This window comes from Gouania willdenowi, chromosome 1 (genome assembly GCF_900634775.1).
Source record: "Gouania willdenowi chromosome 1, fGouWil2.1, whole genome shotgun sequence".
NCBI classification, from domain to species: Eukaryota; Metazoa; Chordata; class Actinopteri; order Blenniiformes; family Gobiesocidae; genus Gouania; species Gouania willdenowi.
The window spans coordinates 159,209-179,779 of NC_041044.1; the positions used below are offsets into that span (position 1 = coordinate 159,209).

At 40.3% G+C, this 20,571-nt stretch overlaps 1 protein-coding gene across 3 annotated transcripts; it reads right to left on the reverse strand.

Moving 5' to 3' along the window:
• Positions 1–261: 261 nt before the first annotated feature.
• rcor3 (REST corepressor 3) lies at positions 262–19,017 on the reverse strand. 3 transcript variants are annotated; one of them, XM_028455138.1, is made up of 12 exons: positions 18,818–19,013; positions 18,664–18,720; positions 17,249–17,326; positions 9,341–9,393; positions 9,107–9,268; positions 8,434–8,558; positions 5,461–5,539; positions 4,084–4,299; positions 3,933–4,010; positions 3,796–3,853; positions 2,771–3,012; positions 262–954 (listed from the first exon to the last, which is right to left on the reverse strand). In XM_028455138.1, the coding sequence occupies exons 1-12, from the start codon at positions 18,939–18,941 to the stop codon at positions 625–627; spliced, it is 1,602 nt and encodes a 533-aa protein (XP_028310939.1). In that variant the 5' UTR covers positions 18,942–19,013; the 3' UTR covers positions 262–624. The 3 variants fall into 3 exon arrangements, with proteins under 3 accessions (XP_028310939.1, XP_028310948.1, XP_028310957.1); XM_028455147.1 differs by lacking the exon at positions 18,664–18,720 and having other exon boundaries at positions 18,818–19,017; XM_028455156.1 differs by lacking the exons at positions 18,664–18,720; positions 18,818–19,013 and adding an exon at positions 10,332–10,364 and having other exon boundaries at positions 17,249–17,289.
• Between the last annotated feature and the right edge of the window lie 1,554 nt (positions 19,018–20,571).

Consider the following 20,571-nt stretch of genomic DNA (forward strand, 5'->3'; position numbering starts at 1 on the left):
AAATGATTGTAGTGGACAGCGTCTACTTTGTGTCTTTTTTAATATCTACACACATCTCTGCCAACCACTCACATCTTAGTTCTTCCTGGGCGTGGCCAGTGATGGAGTACATTTGACATTAGTAAAACTGAGGAGAACATGCAAACTGCACCTCCAGTGTGAGAATAAAAAAACACAAAGGTTAACAGGAAACATTTTATTACATATGACAACATGAGATCATCAAATAAACTTTAAATAAAGACGTGAAACTTGCGTCACTGAGATTTAAAGCATGTTTAACGTGTTTACAGAACACTAATATTTACAGCATCTACTGCAGCATGAGGAACATCTCAATCATCACCTGTCGAAACAATAGAAGATGATGATGATGAAGAGGAGAATAACATTTCAGATTTAGAACCAACAATGATCTGACTCCTCCCACATTCAGAGAAGGTTTGTAACTTAAGTAAAAACCAGGAACAGGATCCTGGTTCTGTGGACACGTGTAGTGAAGCATGAGGAACAAACACGAACCTTCATGATAGGATGATGAAGATCAGCAAAACTAGAAACTAAAAATAAGGAGGGGGAGGAGTCTGATGTTAATGTAGAGAGAAAAGGGAGGAGTGTGGGATGTTAATGTAGAGAGGAGGGGGGGGCTGTGTCTGATTGGCTGTTCCCTCCCAGCCTGACGGGTGCAGAGGGGCGGGGGTTAAGGCGTGGGGGGAGGGGATTGGAGGGGCGGATGAGGGGCGGGGGCTGCTGCAGGTTGGGGCGGGGCTGCAGGAAGCGAGCCTGCTGTTGGAGGGGGGGAGGCTGACGATGCAAAGAGGGCGTGGCTGGAAGGGAAGGGCGGAGCAGTGGGGGGGGCTGATGAAGGGATGAAGAAGAGGAAGATGACGCCAACGGAGCCTGAGCTGATGAAGACGAGGATGGAGCAGGAGAAGCACCAGAGGTCATCTGACCCTGAAGACAGGAAGGGGCGGAGTTAGTTAAGAGGTCAGCAGTTAACAACAGGTGACCTGAGTCATTAATCAACACATGTTCTCATTTAATGACTCAGCACTTTGACCATCTGAGATTTGAACAGCACCACCAGTGGCGAAAGAAGGAACTACAACACTAACATGACTCAACAGCTCCGTTAGCCAACTCTGACTGTTAGCCAGCTCTGACTGTTAGCTAGCTCTGACTGTTAGCTAGCTCTGACTGTTAGCTAACGCTGAACGTTTGCTAACTCTGACTAATAGCTAACTCTGGCTGTTAGCTAACTCTGACTATTAGCTAACTCTGACTATTAGCTAACTCTGACTGTTAGCTAACTCTGAATGTTATCTAACTCTGAATGTTAGCTAACCCTGAATGTTAGCTAACCCTGAATGTTAGCTAACGCTGAACGTTTGCTAACTCTGACTGATAGCTAACGCTGACTGTTAGCTAACTCTGAATCATAGCTAATGCTGGCTGTTAGCTAACTGACTGTTAGCTAACGCTGAACGTTATCTAACTTTGAATGTTAGCTAACGCTGATTGTTAGCAAACTCTGAATGTTAGCTAACACTGACTTAACCAACTCTGAATGATAGCTAACACTTATTGCTAGCTAACTCTGACTGTTAGCTAACTGACTGTTAGCAAACGCTGATTGTTAGTAAATTCTGAACGTTAGCTAACGCTAACTTAGCCAACTCTGAATGATAGCTAACTCTGACTGTTAGCCAACTCTGACTGTTAGCCAACTCTGACTGTTAGCCAACTCTGACTGTTAGCTAACTCTGACTGTTAGCTAACTCTGACTGTTAGCTAACTCTGACTGTTAGCTAACTCTGACTGTTCGCTAACTCTGACTGTTCGCTAACTCTGAATGTTAGCTAACTCTGAATGTTAGCTAACTCTGAATGTTAGCTAACTCTGAATGTTAGCTAATGCTGAACGTTAGCTAATGCTTACTGTTAGGTAACTCTGAATGATAACTAAAGCTGTTAGCTATCTCTGACTATTAGCTAACTCTGACTATTAGCTAACTCTGACTATTAGCTAACCCTGAATGTTAGCCAACCCTGAATGTTAGCTAACCCTGAATGTTAGCTAACGCTGAACGTTTGCTAACTCTGACTGATAGCTAACGCTGACTGTTAGCTAACTCTGAATCATAGCTAATGCTGGCTGTTAGCTAACTGACTGTTAGCTAACGCTGACTGTTAGCTAACTCTGAATGTTAGCTAACTCTGAATGTTAGCTAACTCTGAATGTTAGCTAACTCTGAATGTTAGCTAACTCTGAATGTTAGCTAACCCTGAATGTTAGCTAACGCTGAACGTTAGCTAATGCTGAACATTAGCTAATGCTTACTGTTAGGTAACTCTGAATGATAACTAAAGCTGTTAGCTAACTCTGACTGTTAGCTAACGTTGATTGTTAGCAAACTCTGAATGTTAGCTAACACTGACTTAGCCAACTCTGAATGATAGCTAACGCTTATTGTTAGCTAACGCTGACTGTTAGCTAACGCTGAATGATACTAACGCTGTTAGCTGATGCTGACTGTCAGCCAAAGCTGATTGTTAGCTAACACACATATATATATATATATATATATATTATATACTGTATATTCTGTGTGTTTGTATGATGTGAATGAGTTTGAATGTTTAATATAATCTATGAGCCAAATGTCTGTTTAATGTGTTAAAACCTAATAAATATATTTATAAATGTGTAACTCTGAATAAAGGTCATGTGATCATGAAGCAGAACGCTATCATCATCATCATCCTCTCACCTCTTCATCCTCTTCATCAGTGCTCTTTCCTGAGGGGGGGGTGGAGCTCTTCCCCTCCTCTCCAGAGTGGGTTCCATCACCGTTTGAACCCTGAGTTCCTTGCTCCGCCTCCCACTCCTGAAGCACCTCCTCTAGGTTGAAACGCCGTCGGTAATTCACAAAGAAGTTCTTGACCTGGCCCACGGTTTTGTTCCCGATCACGTCTGCAATCGCCTGGAAGTCTTTCCCGTATTTCCTTACGCCTGGAAACAAGTTATGGTACAGAGCTTCATCAACAAGACAACGTAGGACTTCATCAAAGGGGAAAGTAGAAGGTCTTAGGCTGACCAAGTCAATCACTGGACCTTCACCCAATAGAACATCTTAGCTCCTGAAGAGGAGGAACCTCCAGAAACAAAGAAGAAGTTAAAGAAGCTGCAGTAAAAGGTCTGGAAAAGAATTTCACATGAAGAATGCAACAGTCTGGTGAAGTCAATGTGTCACTGGTTTGATGCATTTATTGTAAGTAAAGGTTATGTCACCAAATATTAAATGTTATTCACTTTAAGTTCATTTAATATTGTCTGTTCAAAAACTTTTGCTCACTTGAAAAGTGGGTGTGGTCAAACAAAAGGCGATCTGTCCTGAGTTGTTGAACACGTCTAGATGTAAATACCATGAAATAAAGGCTGGAATTCTGAACTTTTGTCTCATATTTATGTTTTGATCTGAAACCCAAATATCTTCAGTTTACAACAAAAACAAAAGGAATTGACTTTGTTGTTCTAATACTTTTTAAGGAGACTGTAAATCTATAAAAGATTTATCACAGAGTTAATCTATCTATATATATCTAACTATGGGTTAGGGTTAACCATATCTATCTAACCCTCATCTAATCATTTATTCTAATCTAATCTAATCTAATCTAACAATGTTTGGTTGTGATCCTGACCAAAGGTCATGACCTCTGGGTTGTAGCAGAACAATGAGTTTCCTGTGTTGGGGGTGTGGCTTTCCTTGAAGATGAAGAAGAAGAAGCTCACCTTGAACAGCTAGCAGCTGCTCATCTGTGGTCCAGCGAGCGTTCACCTTCTGGTTGGTCTGGAGAGAGAGCAGAGTGTTAGGAGCATCATGAGGAGCTTCAAGAGGAGCATCATGAGGAGCATCAGAGTGAAGGTACCTCAGGCAGTTTGAACTCCTCCAGTCCAGAGTCCAGCAGGTGCTTCAGTCCACTGTTGGTCTGCTTGGCGTTCTGGACCTGAACCAGAGAACATGTATTTCTACCAGCATCATGTGGACTAGTTACCATGTAGTGGACCAGCACCTCGTACCTGCCTCTTCAGGGACACCAGCTCCATGTCCAGCTGACGGAGGAGAGTGTTGGCGGCAGAGGAGCTGCAGGACACGGCCACCACATCCTCCTGGGTCAGGTACATTCCTTTAGGAGGACGGCATCGTGAGCGCTGGTGGTGGCGATGCTGGAGGGTCTGGTTCTCCCTCCGACCCAGAGCCACCTTAGAACCTGGGATAGGGGGCTCCACCTGGTTCTGATCACACCGCTTCATTAGCTACATGCAAACGCTAACTCACACAGCTTCATTACCTACATGCTAACGCTAACCCGCACTGCTTCATTAGCTACATGCTAACTGCGTCATTCATTAGCTACATGCCAACGCTAACTCACACCACTTAATGAGCTACATGCTAACGCTGTCTCACACTGCTTCATTAGCTCCATGCCAACTCACTGCTTGATTAGCTCCACGCTAACGCTAACTCACACTGCTCCATTAGCTACATGCTAACACTAACTGACATCGCTTCATTAGCTACATGCTAAGACTAACTGATCTTGCTTCATCAGCTAGATGTTAATGCTAATTCACACAGCTTCATTAGCTACATGCTAACCCACACTGTTTCATTAGCTACATGCTAACGCTAACAGACACTGCTTCGTTAGCTACATGTTAGCTCACAACGCTGTATTAGTTACAAGCTAACGCACATTGTTTCATGAGCTACATGCTAACTCACACCGTTTAATATGCTACAAGCTAACACTAACCCACACCGCTTAATATGCTACATGCTAACACTAATCCACACCGCTTCATTAACTACATGCTAATGCTCACTCACACAGCTTCATTAGCTACATGCTAATGCTGACTCACACTGCTTCATTAGCTACATGCTCATGCTAACAAACTGCAGCTGCTTCATTAGCGACATGCTACCTTAAACCGTTTTATTAGCTACGTGCTAACGCTAACATACACTGCTTCATTAGCTACATGTTAGCTCACAACGCCGTATTAGTTACAAGCTAACGCACATTGTTTCATGAGCTACATGCTAACTCACACCGCTTAATATGCTACATACTAACACTAACCCACACCGCTTGATTAACTACATGCTAACAAACTGCAGCTGCTTCATTAGCAACATGCTAAATTAAACCATTTTATTAGCTACGTGCTAACTCACACTACAGCTGTTTGATTAGCTACATGCTAATGCTAACTCACACCACTTCACTAGCTACATGATAATGCTAACTCACACTGCTTCGTTAGCTCCATGCTAACGCTGGCTCACACTCCTTCATTAGCTACATGCTGAGCTGCTACATTAGCTGCACGCTAACGCTACCTCACACTGCTTCATTAGCTCCATGCTAACGCTAATGCTATAATTACCTCTTTCTTAGCTTCCTTGTTGGGGTCGTAATCACTGTCGTTTGCTTCTATGGGATTGGCCTCCTCCATCTCCTCATCACTATGAGAACAAAGGTTTACATTTGATTGGTTTGTTCACAAAAAGCAACAGGAAGTGGATCTGAACCACTTCCTCAACAATGTTCTGGTAGTGCTCAGGGCATCATGAGTTTTATACCATTCATCCCATGATGAACCAGTAAAACCATTGAAATAAAACTTTGTTTTTACAGGAAGCTCAACATCTGAAAACATAACATTTAACATCAGATCAGGATGAAGTCGGGTTGTATCTCACACAAGAGGAGGAGGAGCCTAATCACAGCAAGCTGGATTCATTAGAGCTGCATCAACACTTTATGACACTTTGTCTTTCATCAGTTGATTAGACTTTAGGGTCAAGGGTTGCCCTGCACTGCATTCTGGGAACTCTGACCTTTAACCATTGTTCTGACCAATACGCTGTGTTGATGATGTCATCCTAACATAGTATTGATACTAACCTACTACTCATACCAAGTCTGACGTCTAAATGAGTATGTAGTGTGTTCACAGTAGATATACCAGTTCAGTGCCCGTCTGAAGTATGTATTCATATAGTGGGAGGAGCTTAAGTAGAGTTGTCAGTTATGGCCAAATGAGTGTGTGTTTGAAGGTTGTATGTACATAGAGGTGTACATACTGTACTCTGTAGTGTTATTAAGGGTTTATTTATGGGTGTAAAATAAAATAGTGTGTGTGATTTATCTGGTTTAATTCTATGAGACATGAATATGATAAATTTGTTTGTTTGTTTGTTTTACTCCTTTTTATATATTTTTTGTTTGGTGTATTTTTCTGTAATATATGTCTTTTGGAGTCATTTTGTGTGTTTTTGTATAAATATTGTTCAGTTTTTTGTTTTATTTTACTCATTTAGTATATTTTTATTATAAATACCTTGTGTGTGGCGAGGACGTGTTTTGAGGTGTGTGTGTGTGAGACTAGATACATGTGTGGGACTCTCTCCATCTCCTACGTGGGTTCTCTCTCACTCACACACACACGCACGCACGCACGCGCATCAGCCGCGCGCACTCGAACCCTAACCCTACGTCACAGGTTGTTGAAATGCGTGTGTAGAAAAAATAAAAAACAAACACGCGGGAACTATTTGAAACTGGAACTCTTCCATTGTTGCAAATCTCTCTCTAAACGGCTCTGAGTGCGTTTAGCATCTACATCCAAGGTGCACGTTTGGTTATATCCAGTGACGTGCAGTCAGGGTAGGCAAGGTAGGCAGTGCCTACCCTATTGATATTTTGATTATTTGTTTTAATAATAATATCATTATTAATTGTTTATTTTTCCATTTCCAATAGCCTACAGTACCTATAAGTTTGAAAGTGTCAGCATTGTGTGCGTTTCATAGCCCAAATTACTAAACATCACTATTTCCTGGAACAGCTGCACAGTCTCACTACGCTGTAAGGCAGGAGGAGGCCACGCCCCCTCGCAAAAGCACATTGCTGCTCTGCCTCTGTTCTCATTGTGTGTTTTTATGTGTTTGCACATGCTCAGTCAGGTCCCCAAGATGAAAACCATTTACGTAACCGCGCTATGCTAAATGCTATACCTAAGTTCACAGTGCATTAGTGAATTGATATCATGTGACCGCCCGCTGCTGCTACGTTCTCTAGCTAGTGGGCGGGATAACACTACAGTCAGGATAACAGCGCTAAAGACGATAAACTTTGTTTTGAGGAAAAACAACATCTTTTAAAAGATGGAGACCAACACCTGAGCTACCAGACCTTCAGCAAAGCTAAGGTCAGAACATTGTTGGTACTTTCTACAGTGAATGGAACAAAAGGAAGGATTGACTTTGTGGATGCTCCTCACTGAGGATGTTCTGAGTTGTTGTTGTTGTTATTTTCTCCATGTTTCTGTGTTTCCAACACAAACAACAGATGTGCTGTCGTGTCATGAGATATATGTTGTTGGAGAGTATGGAGACTATATTAAATAATGTTTATGTTTCTTTAATGGTGTTTATGATGTTGATTTTGTTAGATGATAAATACTTGTTCATGTGGATCTTGTTGGGTTTTTTCTTTCTTATTATGAATTTTATATTTTGATAAGCGCATTGAGATGACTTTGTTGTAAATTGCGCTATACAAATAAAGTTGAATTGAATTAACACTTGCCAGCAGAAACATATGAAATTGTCATTAGTGGTCTCCATTTGCAACGTGCCTACCCAACCCTAGTGGTCACGACACGTCACTGCTTATATAGCACATGGTGAAAATATCAAGTGTTGAGAAATTTGATGTTTGCTTTCAACACAGCCATGTCAATAACTTCCGGGTCCTGTCCGTCCGGTCTAAACAGCGAACGATCAAACAAACATTTTGAAAAGTAATCACCAAATAAGGAACAGTCAAAAAGTATGTTTCCTCAAAAGAGAAGACCACAGAAGCTCAAAACTTGTGAAAAAGCCTTAAACCATCTTCCTCTCTCATTCGTGTGCCTGCACAGGTCTGGTGCTACTCCAGGTCTTCACCGATTGGCTCTGGCCGCACACATGACTCTAGCTTGCCACTGTGATTGGCTCTGGCACATACCGGAGGAGCTGTGCAGTGAAATAGATATCGATGGTGCACTAGCGCCCCATCATACTGAGGTCAAAAGCTGAATAGGTTTCCTTCTGGGTGAACATAAATGTGCCATCCGCGTGAAAAATAATTAAAATAAATGTTTTGAAATGACCAAATTAACCCAAAATAACAGATGCACACACTCGGGTATTTGGAAGCCTTTGACAAAGTTTCAGGTCCAACAGATACCGCGTCGGGGGGATATTCGGGCCACACACACACACACCTTTCTTGTTTTTACAGGTACAGTATAAATAAATAAATATATAAATAAAGTACCTGTCATATGTAAATATATAAATAAATAAAGTACCTGTCGTCCTGGTTGCTCCTAGTAACCAGTTTCCGAGCCTGTCTGTCCATCAAACTGGTTCTGGAGCGAGTTTTCTTCCATGAGTAATAATACTTTACCAGACTGGAGATGGACTTATCTGGTAGCTGGACACACACACACACACACACACACACAGACACACAGACACACACACAGACACACACACACACACACAGACACACACACACAGACACACACACAGACACACACACACAGACACACACAGACACACACACACACAGACACACACACACAGACACACACACAGACACACACACAGACACACACACACACACACACACATTAAATCGTTATAATTTAAAAACATAGAGATCAGATTTTAAAGAAAAATACAGATTCTTATTCCTTTAACTAATATATTTTATTATTACATCTTTCTTACAAACAGCATAAACTCAAATTAAAATAAACTGCACATTTCTTTATCAACATAAAAAGTTACACAATAAAAACATATAAAATAAAAACATAAGAAAAGTTTTCACATCTTAAATACAGTGGTAATATAGACGTTATGACTGACTTTATAATAATCAAGCTTTAATTATTTAGTTCAAGTTCTGTTGTTTGTGCTTTTATTGATTACATTGCTGAGCGTGTGGGTTGTGATTATTAATCATTGATTACGTACCATCTGTTGGATGCGGTGGAAACTCTTCCCGTGGAAACTGAACGCCTGTTCAAACAGAACCTTGTCCTCCACCGTCCACTCATCAGGAAATGGAGTAAAGTTAGGAAGATCAGCCAGAGACTTCTCTATGTGGTGTTTGTGCCAGAACAGCATTCCTAGGGCCTACACACACACACATTACACACATATACGTATATGTGTATAATATACGTATATTATACACATTACACACACCTGCTCCACGTTGTATCCGTGCTTTTCTTTGGCGATGGCGATGTATTCATCTACTGTAGAGGAAACACACATTAACTCCACATGCTAATTACACACGCTAACCCAGTATTTTTCAACCTTCAGATCGTGACCCCATGTGGGGTCGCCCAGAATTTAAATGTGGTCACCTGAAAGTCTAGTAGTTATTGCTTTTCAAATTCAAACACCATGCACATTCTCAAACAACTATATTTTTAATTCCTCAAATATAAGTGTAGTTAAAAAATAGAGTATAAAACTACAGTCATGGTCTAAAATATTGGTACCCCTGCACTTCTGTCAGATAATGAACCACTTCTCCCAGAATATTGTTGAAATGACAAATACATTGATATTCACATGTTTATTTCTGTTTGCATTAAAACACACAAAAAAATGACAAAAGGACAAAATGATTGGCACCCTCAACTTAATATCTGGTAGCACACCTTTGGAAGAAACAGCTGTTATTAATGGCTTTCTGTAAACATCAATGAGTTTCTTCCACCTCTCTACTGGAGTTTTGGACCACTGCTCCAGGTTCCTTAGGTTTGAAGGGTGTCTTCTCCCATCAGCTGTTCTGAGATCTCTCCACAGGTGTTCTATGGGATTTAGATCTGGACTCATGACTGGACACTTCACAACACTCCAGTGCTTTGTCTGAAGATATTTCTGGATGCTTTTTGAAGTGTGCTTTGGGTCATTGTTCTGCTGGAGGACCCGTGACCTCTGACAGAGACCCAGCTTTCTGAACTGGGCCTTACATTGTGCCCCAAAAGTCTTTGGTTGAGATTTCACGATGCCATGCACACAGTCAAGGCATCCGGTGCCAGAAGCAGCAAAGCAACCCCAAAACATCAGTGTTTGACCGTAGGGACCGTGTTCTTTTCTTTGAAGGCGTCATTTTGTTTTCTGTAAACATTACAATGATGTTCTTTACCAAAAAGCCAAACTGGAGTTTGCCAAAACTTACCTGAAGAAGCCAAAATCCTTCTAGGAGAACGTCCTGTGGACAGATGAGACCAAAGTAGAGCTTTTTGGAGTTCTGTGTAGAATGATATCAGATTCGACTTTTTTCCTGTTTTTTTATGTTGTTCCAATGCAAACAAAAGAAATAAACATGTGAATATCAATGTATTTGTAATTTCAACTATTTTCTGGGAGAAGTGGTTCAATATCTGACAGATGTACCAATATTTTTGGCCATGACTGTATGTGAGCTGCATCTCATCACTACATCACAAACATGATCAAAAACTAATTTAAACATTAATGAGGTCACAAGACGTTGGTGATCAACATGAGGTCACGACCCAAAAAACAATAACCACACACATATATACAGTATACATATATATTATAGGTTATTACCAGTGATAACTTACAATTAGAATCAACAATGGCGTGGTGTGGGGACCACAGTAGTGTGTGTGTGTAGATGTGTGTGTGATAGGGTTATTATATATGTATATATTATAGTACATATATAAACAGTGTTTATATAAACTCTACACACTTCTGTTCAAATGCCAAGTTTTTGTGATGTAAAAAAATGACACCAGAATAAATAATTTCACAACTTTTTCCACCTTTAATGTGACCAATAACCTGTACAATGATATTAAAAACAAACTGAAACATTTAAAGGAGGTGAAAAAATAAAAACTGGGACAATGAGGTTGATTAAAGGGGACATATGATGTTAAATCCACTTTTTTAGCCCTTAAATGTATTTTGTTGTATATTTATAGTGTTTAGAAGTACAGAAAAGTTTAAATTAGTCTCTTCAGGTGCTCCGTAGATATCTTTATATTCTGTTTTGCTCATATTTTTCAATCTGTTTAGATTTTTCTATTCTCTATTACGTTTTTTGAACTATCACATCACAGTATTTGCAGCAGAACTGCCAAATTAGTTCATCAACTCCAGGTCCAACACTTTGAGCAATCCACCATTTTTATTTCTGGCTTTTATTTTGTAGTCCAAGCTCCAGGATGCAGAAGTTACGAGAGGATAAGTCAAAATGTTGGGTTGTTGGATGTAGTAACCCACACGCTTCATTACAACGTCTCCCAGCATCAGAACCTTTTCAAAGTGTCTGGTTGAGTTTTATTTTTTATAGAAATGTACCACATCTGTGGATAAGGTCATTTTAGTGTGTGTGAAGCACTTCAATGATGACTGCTTCATCAACCTCCACCAGTATAAAGAAGGATTTACAGAAAGACTTTGTCTGATTGAGGGTTCAATTCCTTCTATCTTTGGAGACGATGAACAGAGCACTTCGGTAAGCTGTAAATAACGCTAAAAAGTGATGATAAGACGTCCCTGTCATTGTTTTGTTAGCATTAGCAGTTGCACCGTCTTCATATGTTAGCGCTGTGTGCTCGTTTTAGATCCTTGATGATATGGCCTACGTGATTTAATTTAAGTCTAAAGTTTTCATTAGTCATTTCATTTTGACGTTTTTGTCTCAGAAAAGACTGTATTAAAATGCATTTCGTGACGTTAGCTTGGGGCTAGCGTTAGCTCACTTATTAGGGTTCTGCAGGTTCATCATCTTCATTTTCATCTCGCTCCACTGGGTCAGACTCTGGCTGGAACATGTAAGGCTGGATGGACAAGTCTAACGTTGTTGACATTTTGTAAATAACGTGTGAATAAACATTTTATGCGCCGCTACATAATCATATCTCTATTATGAAACTACAAAAATGGCCGAACAGGGTGGAGTTGAACAGAGTGTCACCTGAAGAGGGGGCGGGGTATGGAGTGTCTCATTTGCATTTAAAGAGACAGCACCAAAACGAGTTGCTCTCAGAAGCACATCAGAAAAGGGGTGGAGCTATAATAATGAGGAATTCAGACCCAAGCATTGCAGTTCTGCTTTATATAGACCACAACTGTATGATTTATATGTAAAAATGAAGGATTTAAAACCATGATATGTTCCCTTTAAGTGTTCACACCCTATTATAACTGGGGGCGGGGCTGTGTTCAGATTTAACCAATCACATTCAAACTCATGTTAAATGGAGTCAGCACACACCTGTCACCATTTAAAGTGTCTCTGATTAACCACAAATAAAGTTCAGATGTTCTAGAAGCTTTTCCTCACATTTTTGTAGCTACATCTTCTAGAACAATCCATGGTCCTCAGAGAACTTCTAAAGCATCAGAGGATCTCATTGTTCAAAGATATAAGTAAGTATTTATTTTTTTATTTTATTTATAAAGCGCTTTTCGCAGATAAAATCACAAAGTGCTGTACACAGAAACAATAAACATACATTTACATCACATGTGTAGCATCATAAAAGGGCAGTAAAAATTAAAAATAAAATCTTGTTAACTAAAAGCTTTTTTGAAAAGCGAAGTCTTCAAATGTTTTTTAAAAGTGTCCACGCAGTTCATCTCCCAGAGAGACTGGGGCAGACCATTCCAGAGTCTGGGGGCTGCAGCCTGGAACGCCAGGTCTCCTCTGGTTTTAAATTTAGTTTTTGGGAACCTTAGTAGACCCTGACCTGAGGATCGAAGGCTGCGTCCTGAAGTGTAGGGACACAACATGTCTGAAATGTATAGAGGAGCCTGGCCATGCAAAGCCCGGAATGTTAGAACCAGTATTTTATATTCAATCCGGAAATTGACAGGGAGCCAGTGCAGGGAGGAAAGTATCGGGGTAATGTGTGATGTTCTGGACGTACCGGTCAAAAGTCTGGCAGCAGCATTTTGGACCATTTGGAGTTTACACAGGGTCGACTTATTAAAACAGGTAAAAACTGAGTTACAGTAGTCAATGCGGGACGAAATAAAAGCATGGATGACCAGTTCCAGATCAGGTTTGGACAGTAGATGCCTCACTTCTGAGATATTTCTCAGATGGTAAAAACAGTTTTTAGTCAGTTGACGACAGTGGCCCTCCAAAGACATCGATTGGTTAAACACAACCCCAAGATTTCTGATGCTGGATTTCACTGATGAACCCAAATCACCGAGAGAGTTCTTAATAAGTGGGATCTTTTTATCAGGGGCGATGATCAGAGTTTCTGTTTTGTTGGGGTTTATCTGGAGGTAGTTTGATGAAAACCAGTTTTTGATGCATGAGATACAGTCCAAGAACTCAGGTAAAAAGTGAAACTCTGAGTCATTAAAAGAGCAGTATAACTGGATATCATCAGCATAAAAATGATAAGAAACATTTTTAAAACCACGGATCAACCGACCAAGAGGCATCAGGTACAATAAAAACAAAACAGGCCCCAGAACAGAGCCCTGGGGTACTCCACATGACAGGGTGGACACATTGGACATTACATCATTAAAAGCCACATTAAAAGTTCTACCATTTATATACGAGGCAAACCACTGTAGTACAGCACCGGAAAACCCCATTTCTGATTTGAGACGATGGATCAGTGTGTTGTGATCTACGGTGTCGAAAGCAGATGTTAAATCCAATAAAGTTAAAACTGTATAGCGACCAGAATCAGCAGCCATCATCACGTCACTGGAAACCTTCACAAGGGCAGTTTCAGTGGAGTGGATCGACCTAAAACCAGATTGATATTTATCATAAAGATCATTATCTTCCATGATTGATGTTAGCTGCTTGGCTACCACTTTTTCCATCATTTTTGACATGAAGGGAAGCTTAGATATGGGCCGGTAGTTTATAGGCTGACCTGGATCAAGATTAGGCTTTTTGAGAATGGGATTTACTAGGGCGTGTTTAAAGTAGCTGGGGACTGTGCCGGATTTAAGTGAAAGGTTGATCAGTTTCACCAACCATGGACCGACTTCATCAAAAACATTTAAAAGCAGTGAGGTTGGAATAATATCCACAGGGCTCGATGTGGGTTTCATTTTTCTCACTAGATCCTGAATATCCTGTAGGCTGACAGGAGAGAAGGAGGACCATGTGCTGACGGGAGCTACAGAAGTGCACAAGCTGACCAAAGGAGTCGTGATACTGGCCCTAATATCTTCTACTTTATTTACAAAGAAGTTTAAAAACATGTTACAATCATCCCTTGTGTGTACAGGGACATGGGACGGTGGGGGTGTAACAAGATGTTCAATAGTGTTGAACAAGACTCTGGGGTTTCTCTTATTTTGTAGAACAAGGTTAGTGAAATAAGTAGAGCGGGCGCGCTTTATTATTTCATTTAGCTCCATTATCTTTTCCTTAAGATGGAGTCGATGCACTTCCAGTTTAGTTGTTTTCCACAACCGTTCCACTTTCCGACAGCTTCTTTTGAAGTTAAAAATGGTTTCATTCATCCATGGACAAGGTTTTTTATGAGTGCTAACAACGTTTTTAGCTGGTGCTACTGTGTCTAACAGAGTCAGGCAGTGATTATTAAAGTTAGCCATAAAAGAGTCAACATCATCACAGCTAGCGAAGGAAGTTGGGTCAAAGGAGGCAGAAGTCAGGTGAAGGCTACAAAAGACTTTCTAATGAATTAAATATTACATAGAACACAGTGAAGACAGTCATCATCAAGTAGAGAAAATATGGCACAACAGTGACTTTACCAAGAACAAGACGTCCATCCAACATTGATGTCAAGACAAGAATAAAAGTGGTCATAGAGGCTGCCAAGAGGCCGACGGCAACATTGAAGGAGCTGCAGGAAGTTCTGACAAGTACTGTCTGTGTAGAACATGTGACAACAATCTCCATCTTCTTCATTTGTCTGGTCTATGGGGTAGGATGGCAAGATGGAAGCTTTATCTTACCAAGAAAAACATCTAAGCCCAGCTTCATTTTGTAAAAACACATTTAAAATCTCCCAAACACATGTGTGAAAATGTGTTATGGTCTGATGGAACCAAGGTGGAACTTTTTGGCCATAATTCCAAAAGGTTTATTTGGCACAAAAACAACACTGTTCATCACCAAAAGAACACCTACCTACAGTGAAGCATGGTGGTGGCAGCATCATGCTTTGGGGCTGTTTTTCTTCAGCTGGAACTGGGGCTTTAGTCAGGGTGGAGGGAATTATGAACAGTTCTAAATACCAGACAGTGTTGGAACAAAACCTTCAGACTTCTGTTAGAAATCTGAAGATGAAGAAGAACTTTATCTTTCAACACCACAGTGACCCTAAGCACAGCATCAACTAAACAATGGCTTCACCACAATCAGATGGAGGTTCTGGAATGGACCAACCAGAGTCCAGACCTGAATCCTACTGAACATCTGTGTGGTGATCTGAAGAGGGCTGTACACAGGAGATGTCCTCACTATCTGTCACATTTAGATCAGTTTAGTAAAGAAGAGTGGTAAATATGACCTCATCAAGATGTTCCACACTGATAGACTCTGACCCACAAACACTGAGTGTTGGAATAAAAACCAAAGGTTCTGCGACAAAGTATTAGTTTAATTGTACGTTCACACCAAACGTGTTTTGGACGTCAAAATCGTGCCTCACGCGTGTAGTTGGACGCTTGTGCTCATTGAATACAGACGTGTGTATTCAGTGTGACACACGTCAAGGGGAGGGGCTTCTCTGTTGCTGTTCATACAATAGATGATATTATGATCAGTTACGTTCATAATGTGAAGTGGTGGAACATAGTGATGAGAAGGTGTTTCTGGTAGATGTATTTAGGTGTGACTCAGCGTGTTCACTGTGATGTCAGAAGGTTCTAGAGAAGTGTGGGTGGATGGAGAATAAAGTTTGGAGGTCCTTGCTGAACACGCCCCCTCTGACTCCTGTTCATCAGCTCTACATTAACCAGAGAGCGCTTTGGCTTTATTTGCGTTTCGGCGCCGTTTCTGGATTCACCAGAGCTGTGATTGGACGAGAGTCGCTTTCGGCGCTACTTCTGTCTCTCCCGTGCCCAGTTTGATGACCTCCATCAGCGCTCTCATCTTCTACCAGGACACCAACTACAGACGCTCTATTCCAGCAGAAGAGTCTGTCCATCTGTCTCCGGTTAGTGTTTTTTTTTCATTATTCTGAATACGTCACGGTCGGGGAACGCTCCTGATTGGTCGACGCGCTGCGATAGGCCCCAAAAGTTCAATAATCCAAACTCCAGCGTTGGACACGTAACCCTAGAAGCACGTCCACCATATATGGTGAATGTACACCTGCTGCTTTTGATGCGTTTGGTGTGAATGCGCTATAAGGGTTTACATGTTTATACAACCAGATTATCTTTAGCTTTTTTCTCCTTTAAAGGTTTCAGTTTGTTTTTCACTTGCATTGTACAGGTTATAGGTCACATTAAAGATGGAAAATGTGAAATTATTTATCTTGGTGCTATTTTTTTACATCACAAAAACCTGGGGTGTGTAGACTTTATATATCCACTGTTTATACATGTACAGTATACAGACCCTTTCCAAAAAAATAGAATATCATGGAGAAGTTGTTTCATTTCCATAATTCTATTCAAAAAGTTAAACTTTCATAGATGATAGATTCAAGGCCACTTTTCACCTTAAATCATGACTGACTGGATTTTTCACATTGGACCTCAAACAGCTTTGGTTCTGTTCCTCACATGTTCTTCAACCAAACCCTTAGAATAAAAGACACACTTTACTTTCATCAGAAAAGAGGACCATGGACCACTGACCAACAGTCCAGTCCTTCTTCTCCTCTTTTTTTCTGCAAAAACTAAAAAGTAAATGGTGATTAATTCTGTATTCTAATTTTTAATTCCTGTTTTTATGGGTTTTATGAGCTGGAAGCCCAAATTATGTAAAAATAAACAAATAAATACTTGAAACCGTTTAAATTGTGGGCCCTGAATCTATGAAAGTTTAACTTTTTGAATGGAATTATGGAAGTTTAACAACATTTCCATGATATTCTAAGTTTTTGGAAAGGGTCTATATATATATATATAAAGTTATTACCAGTGATAACTTACATTTAGAATCAACGATGGCGTGGTGTGGGGACCACACTAACATTCCTCCACTGTCTTTATCTGTGTACTTAGTGGAACCTAAACATGAAAACACAAAATATTTCATTCATCAGTTATTTTATTTTCTACTAATGTCTCACACACTTTGGTCTCAAATTATTCTGAATGTTTTATCAATTGTTCAGTGATTAATCAATGATTCACACTGTAAATGTTTAATCTGATCTGATCAATTCTTTGATAGATATGGATAATATAGTGAGGGGGTGTGTCCTTATTTATCTTCCATGTTCATCTTCCAATATATCTGTAACTCCATCACATATAAAGGTAAATATGGTATATTAATAAGCTCCACCCACTCTCTCAGAATATAGAAATAGATCTGCTATACATCCTATCTGGTGGACATAGATAAACCCCCCAATGGTTAAAGACAGTGGGCTAGAATTCGTAGGGTCACTGGTTTGAATCTCAGCTGGACCCTCAGGGTGTCCTTTAACCCCCACTGCTCCTCAGGGAGGGGTCACGTTTCTTTATGTGGAAACATAAATGACCATTTACATTTATTTATATTTCAGGAATAATTGTTTAGAGACTGAAGTGTGTGGAATGTTATGAACATGATGAAATGAGCCTCATACATCACATTTTAAACATGAGATATTAATAATAAATCATCCTCATCGTCTCATTCTTTAATTCACTTTTAATTAATAAAGCAGAAATAATCAATCTGAACCATTTTAGGTGAGTATGCAGCTCTTAAAGGTACAGAGGAGGATTTTCCTGAAACGCGTATTAAACGTGTGTGAGAGCGTGCACGAGCTAATCATAGCTAACAATAGGATAAAGTTCTCTGCTAATAACGAGATGAATTAATGTCAAATATGAATCAAACACGTTTACAGTTAGTGATTCGCCCTCTTTAAACACTGGAACGTGCACATGCACAGCGAGCAAAACTAGCTAGGGACGAGCACACACGACGGCATTACGTAAACATATCAAAATAATTGACAACTAGGAGGATCAATAGTTAATATCCTCTACAATACCTCTAGGAATGAAAAGAAAAACAGGTCATATCTTTTTCTAAACACTACGGTATCGGCATATATCGTATCGGCAGATACTCGGCAACTGGGTATCGGAACAAATATGATATCGGAACAAAATATGATATCGGAACAAAATATGATATCGCAACAACACTACATCAAAGTATTGATCAGTGAGTGTTTGAAGAACAACTTCTGATTATTATTATTATTAAAACATCATCCACTAGTTCACATTCCTTCTATTGTTTTAAACTGTACTTAGTGTGTGTGTGTGTGTGTGTGTGTGTGTGTTCGAGGCTACCCCGGTCCCCGGGTGAGGCCTCTCTCTCTCTCTCTCTCTCTCTCTCTCACCGGGTTCGAACTCCGGGATGTGAGCCTGGTAATCCGCTCCGACCCGCATCCCCACATCTGTCCAACAGATATAGATATATAGAATATAGATATGACAGATATATGATGTATATGAAGTGATAGTGTGTGTGTTCGAGGCTACCCTCCCTCTCACCGTGCTCGTCGTCACTCCCGCTCTCCTCTGATAAATGTCCGTTGGACGCGTTGGACGGACTTTTGGTTCCGTTTGATCTTCCTTTTCCTAAATATTCGGAGCCTTTGTCCATCATTCCCGGCATGTTTCCCGCTGAGCTGCTGCTGTTCCGCCTCACTGTGTACTGTGTGTACTATGTACTGTGTACTGTAGAGGCGCTGTTGAGCTTTTATTTTCCTACAAACTGCTCTTTTTTTTAAAAACACAGGTTATAATCTCACATGTTAGTGTTGTGATGTGTTTAATCTGCTCACATGAAATGATGAATAAATGAAATAGTGGAACCAATAGAGAGAAAAGGATCTATTTAACGCAGCGGAGGGCCGGGCTGCACTAGATCACTCCGCAACTGAAGACGTTTCAAAATAAAACAACAAAAATAAGAGTTTGAGCAGAAAGATTCAAAATGACACGTGCTTAAAGATTAGTGTAAGTTATTTAGATAAAACACATTGAATGTGCGTCATTAATGTGAATATTCATCATTACATGAACCTACAGCACGTAAATAGCTTATATTATATATATAGTATTTAGTGAATAAAGGCTCATATCACAGACTGACAGGAGAAGAGAACACAACAGGAAGTGTATCTTACTTTTATTCAATCTTTATTAAAACATATGAAACATAAGTTTATCCTTCTTGTTTACCACAAACCAAAGTGTAATAACATGATAAAACCACTAGAGGGAGACAGTGATCATGATCTGTTCTAGATAACGTCGTTATTTATCAATAAAAAAATCACTTCAATCAAAAACATTTTTTAATCAAAGAAGATTAAAAAAAATTGAAAACCACCTCTGAACATTTTTTATTTCTTTGATTGAAAATATTTGTTAGATTAAAGTGATCTTTTTTGTATTCAGGTCATATTGTGGGTAATGAAATGGGAAATAGTTCAATTATTGTACATTTTGCATCAGTAGTAAATTCCATTTTTGTTGACATTGTAACATAAGTTTTAATTCAGTACCAGTGAAATCACATGAAATATCATGTATCAGTAATAAAGCAGGGTGGATGATGCATAACGTTCATGGAACCAGACCATGTTTATTTATGTTTAAAACAACACGGACCAGATGAACACACCTGGTGGAAACATGAGGGAGCTAAGCAGTCACACAGACATCACTGGGGGGTGGAGCCACAAACAGGAACACCTGAAACACAGACATCACTGGGGGGTGGAGCCACAAACAGGAACACCTGAAACACAGACATCACTGGGGGGTGGAGCCACAAACAGGAACACCTGAAACACAGACATCACTGGGGGGTGGAGCCACAAACAGGAACACCTGAAACACAGACATCACTGGGGGGTGGAGCCACAAACAGGAACACCTGAAACACAGACATCACTGGGGGGTGGAGCCACAAACAGGAACACCTGAAACACAGACATCACTGGGGGGTGGAGCCACAAACAGGAACACCTGAAACACAGACATCACTGGGGGGTGGAGCCACAAACAGGAACACCTGAAACACAGACATCACTGGGGGGTGGAGCCACAAACAGGAACACCTGAAACACAGACATCACTGGGGGGTGGAGCCACAAACAGGAACACCTGAAACACAGACATCACTGGGGGGTGGAGCCACAAACAGGAACACCTGAAACACAGACATCACTGGGGGGTGGAGCCACAAACAGGAACACCTGAAACACAGACAAGAGTTAAACACATGATGAGACTCA

What these genes read in the sequence shown, in the direction of transcription:
- rcor3 (XM_028455138.1), bottom strand. Translation starts at nt 18,941, where the DNA reads ATGCCGGGAATGATGGACAAAGGCTCCGAATATTTAGGAAAAGGAAGA. An exon ending in CGGGAGTGACGACGAGCACG is followed by an intron (nt 18,721 to 18,817) that starts GTGAGAGGGAGG and finishes TCTGTTGGACAG; the next exon opens with ATGTGGGGATGCGGGTCGGA. An exon ending in TGGTGTCCCTGAAGAGGCAG is followed by an intron (nt 4,011 to 4,083) that starts GTACGAGGTGCT and finishes TCTCTGGTTCAG; the next exon opens with GTCCAGAACGCCAAGCAGAC.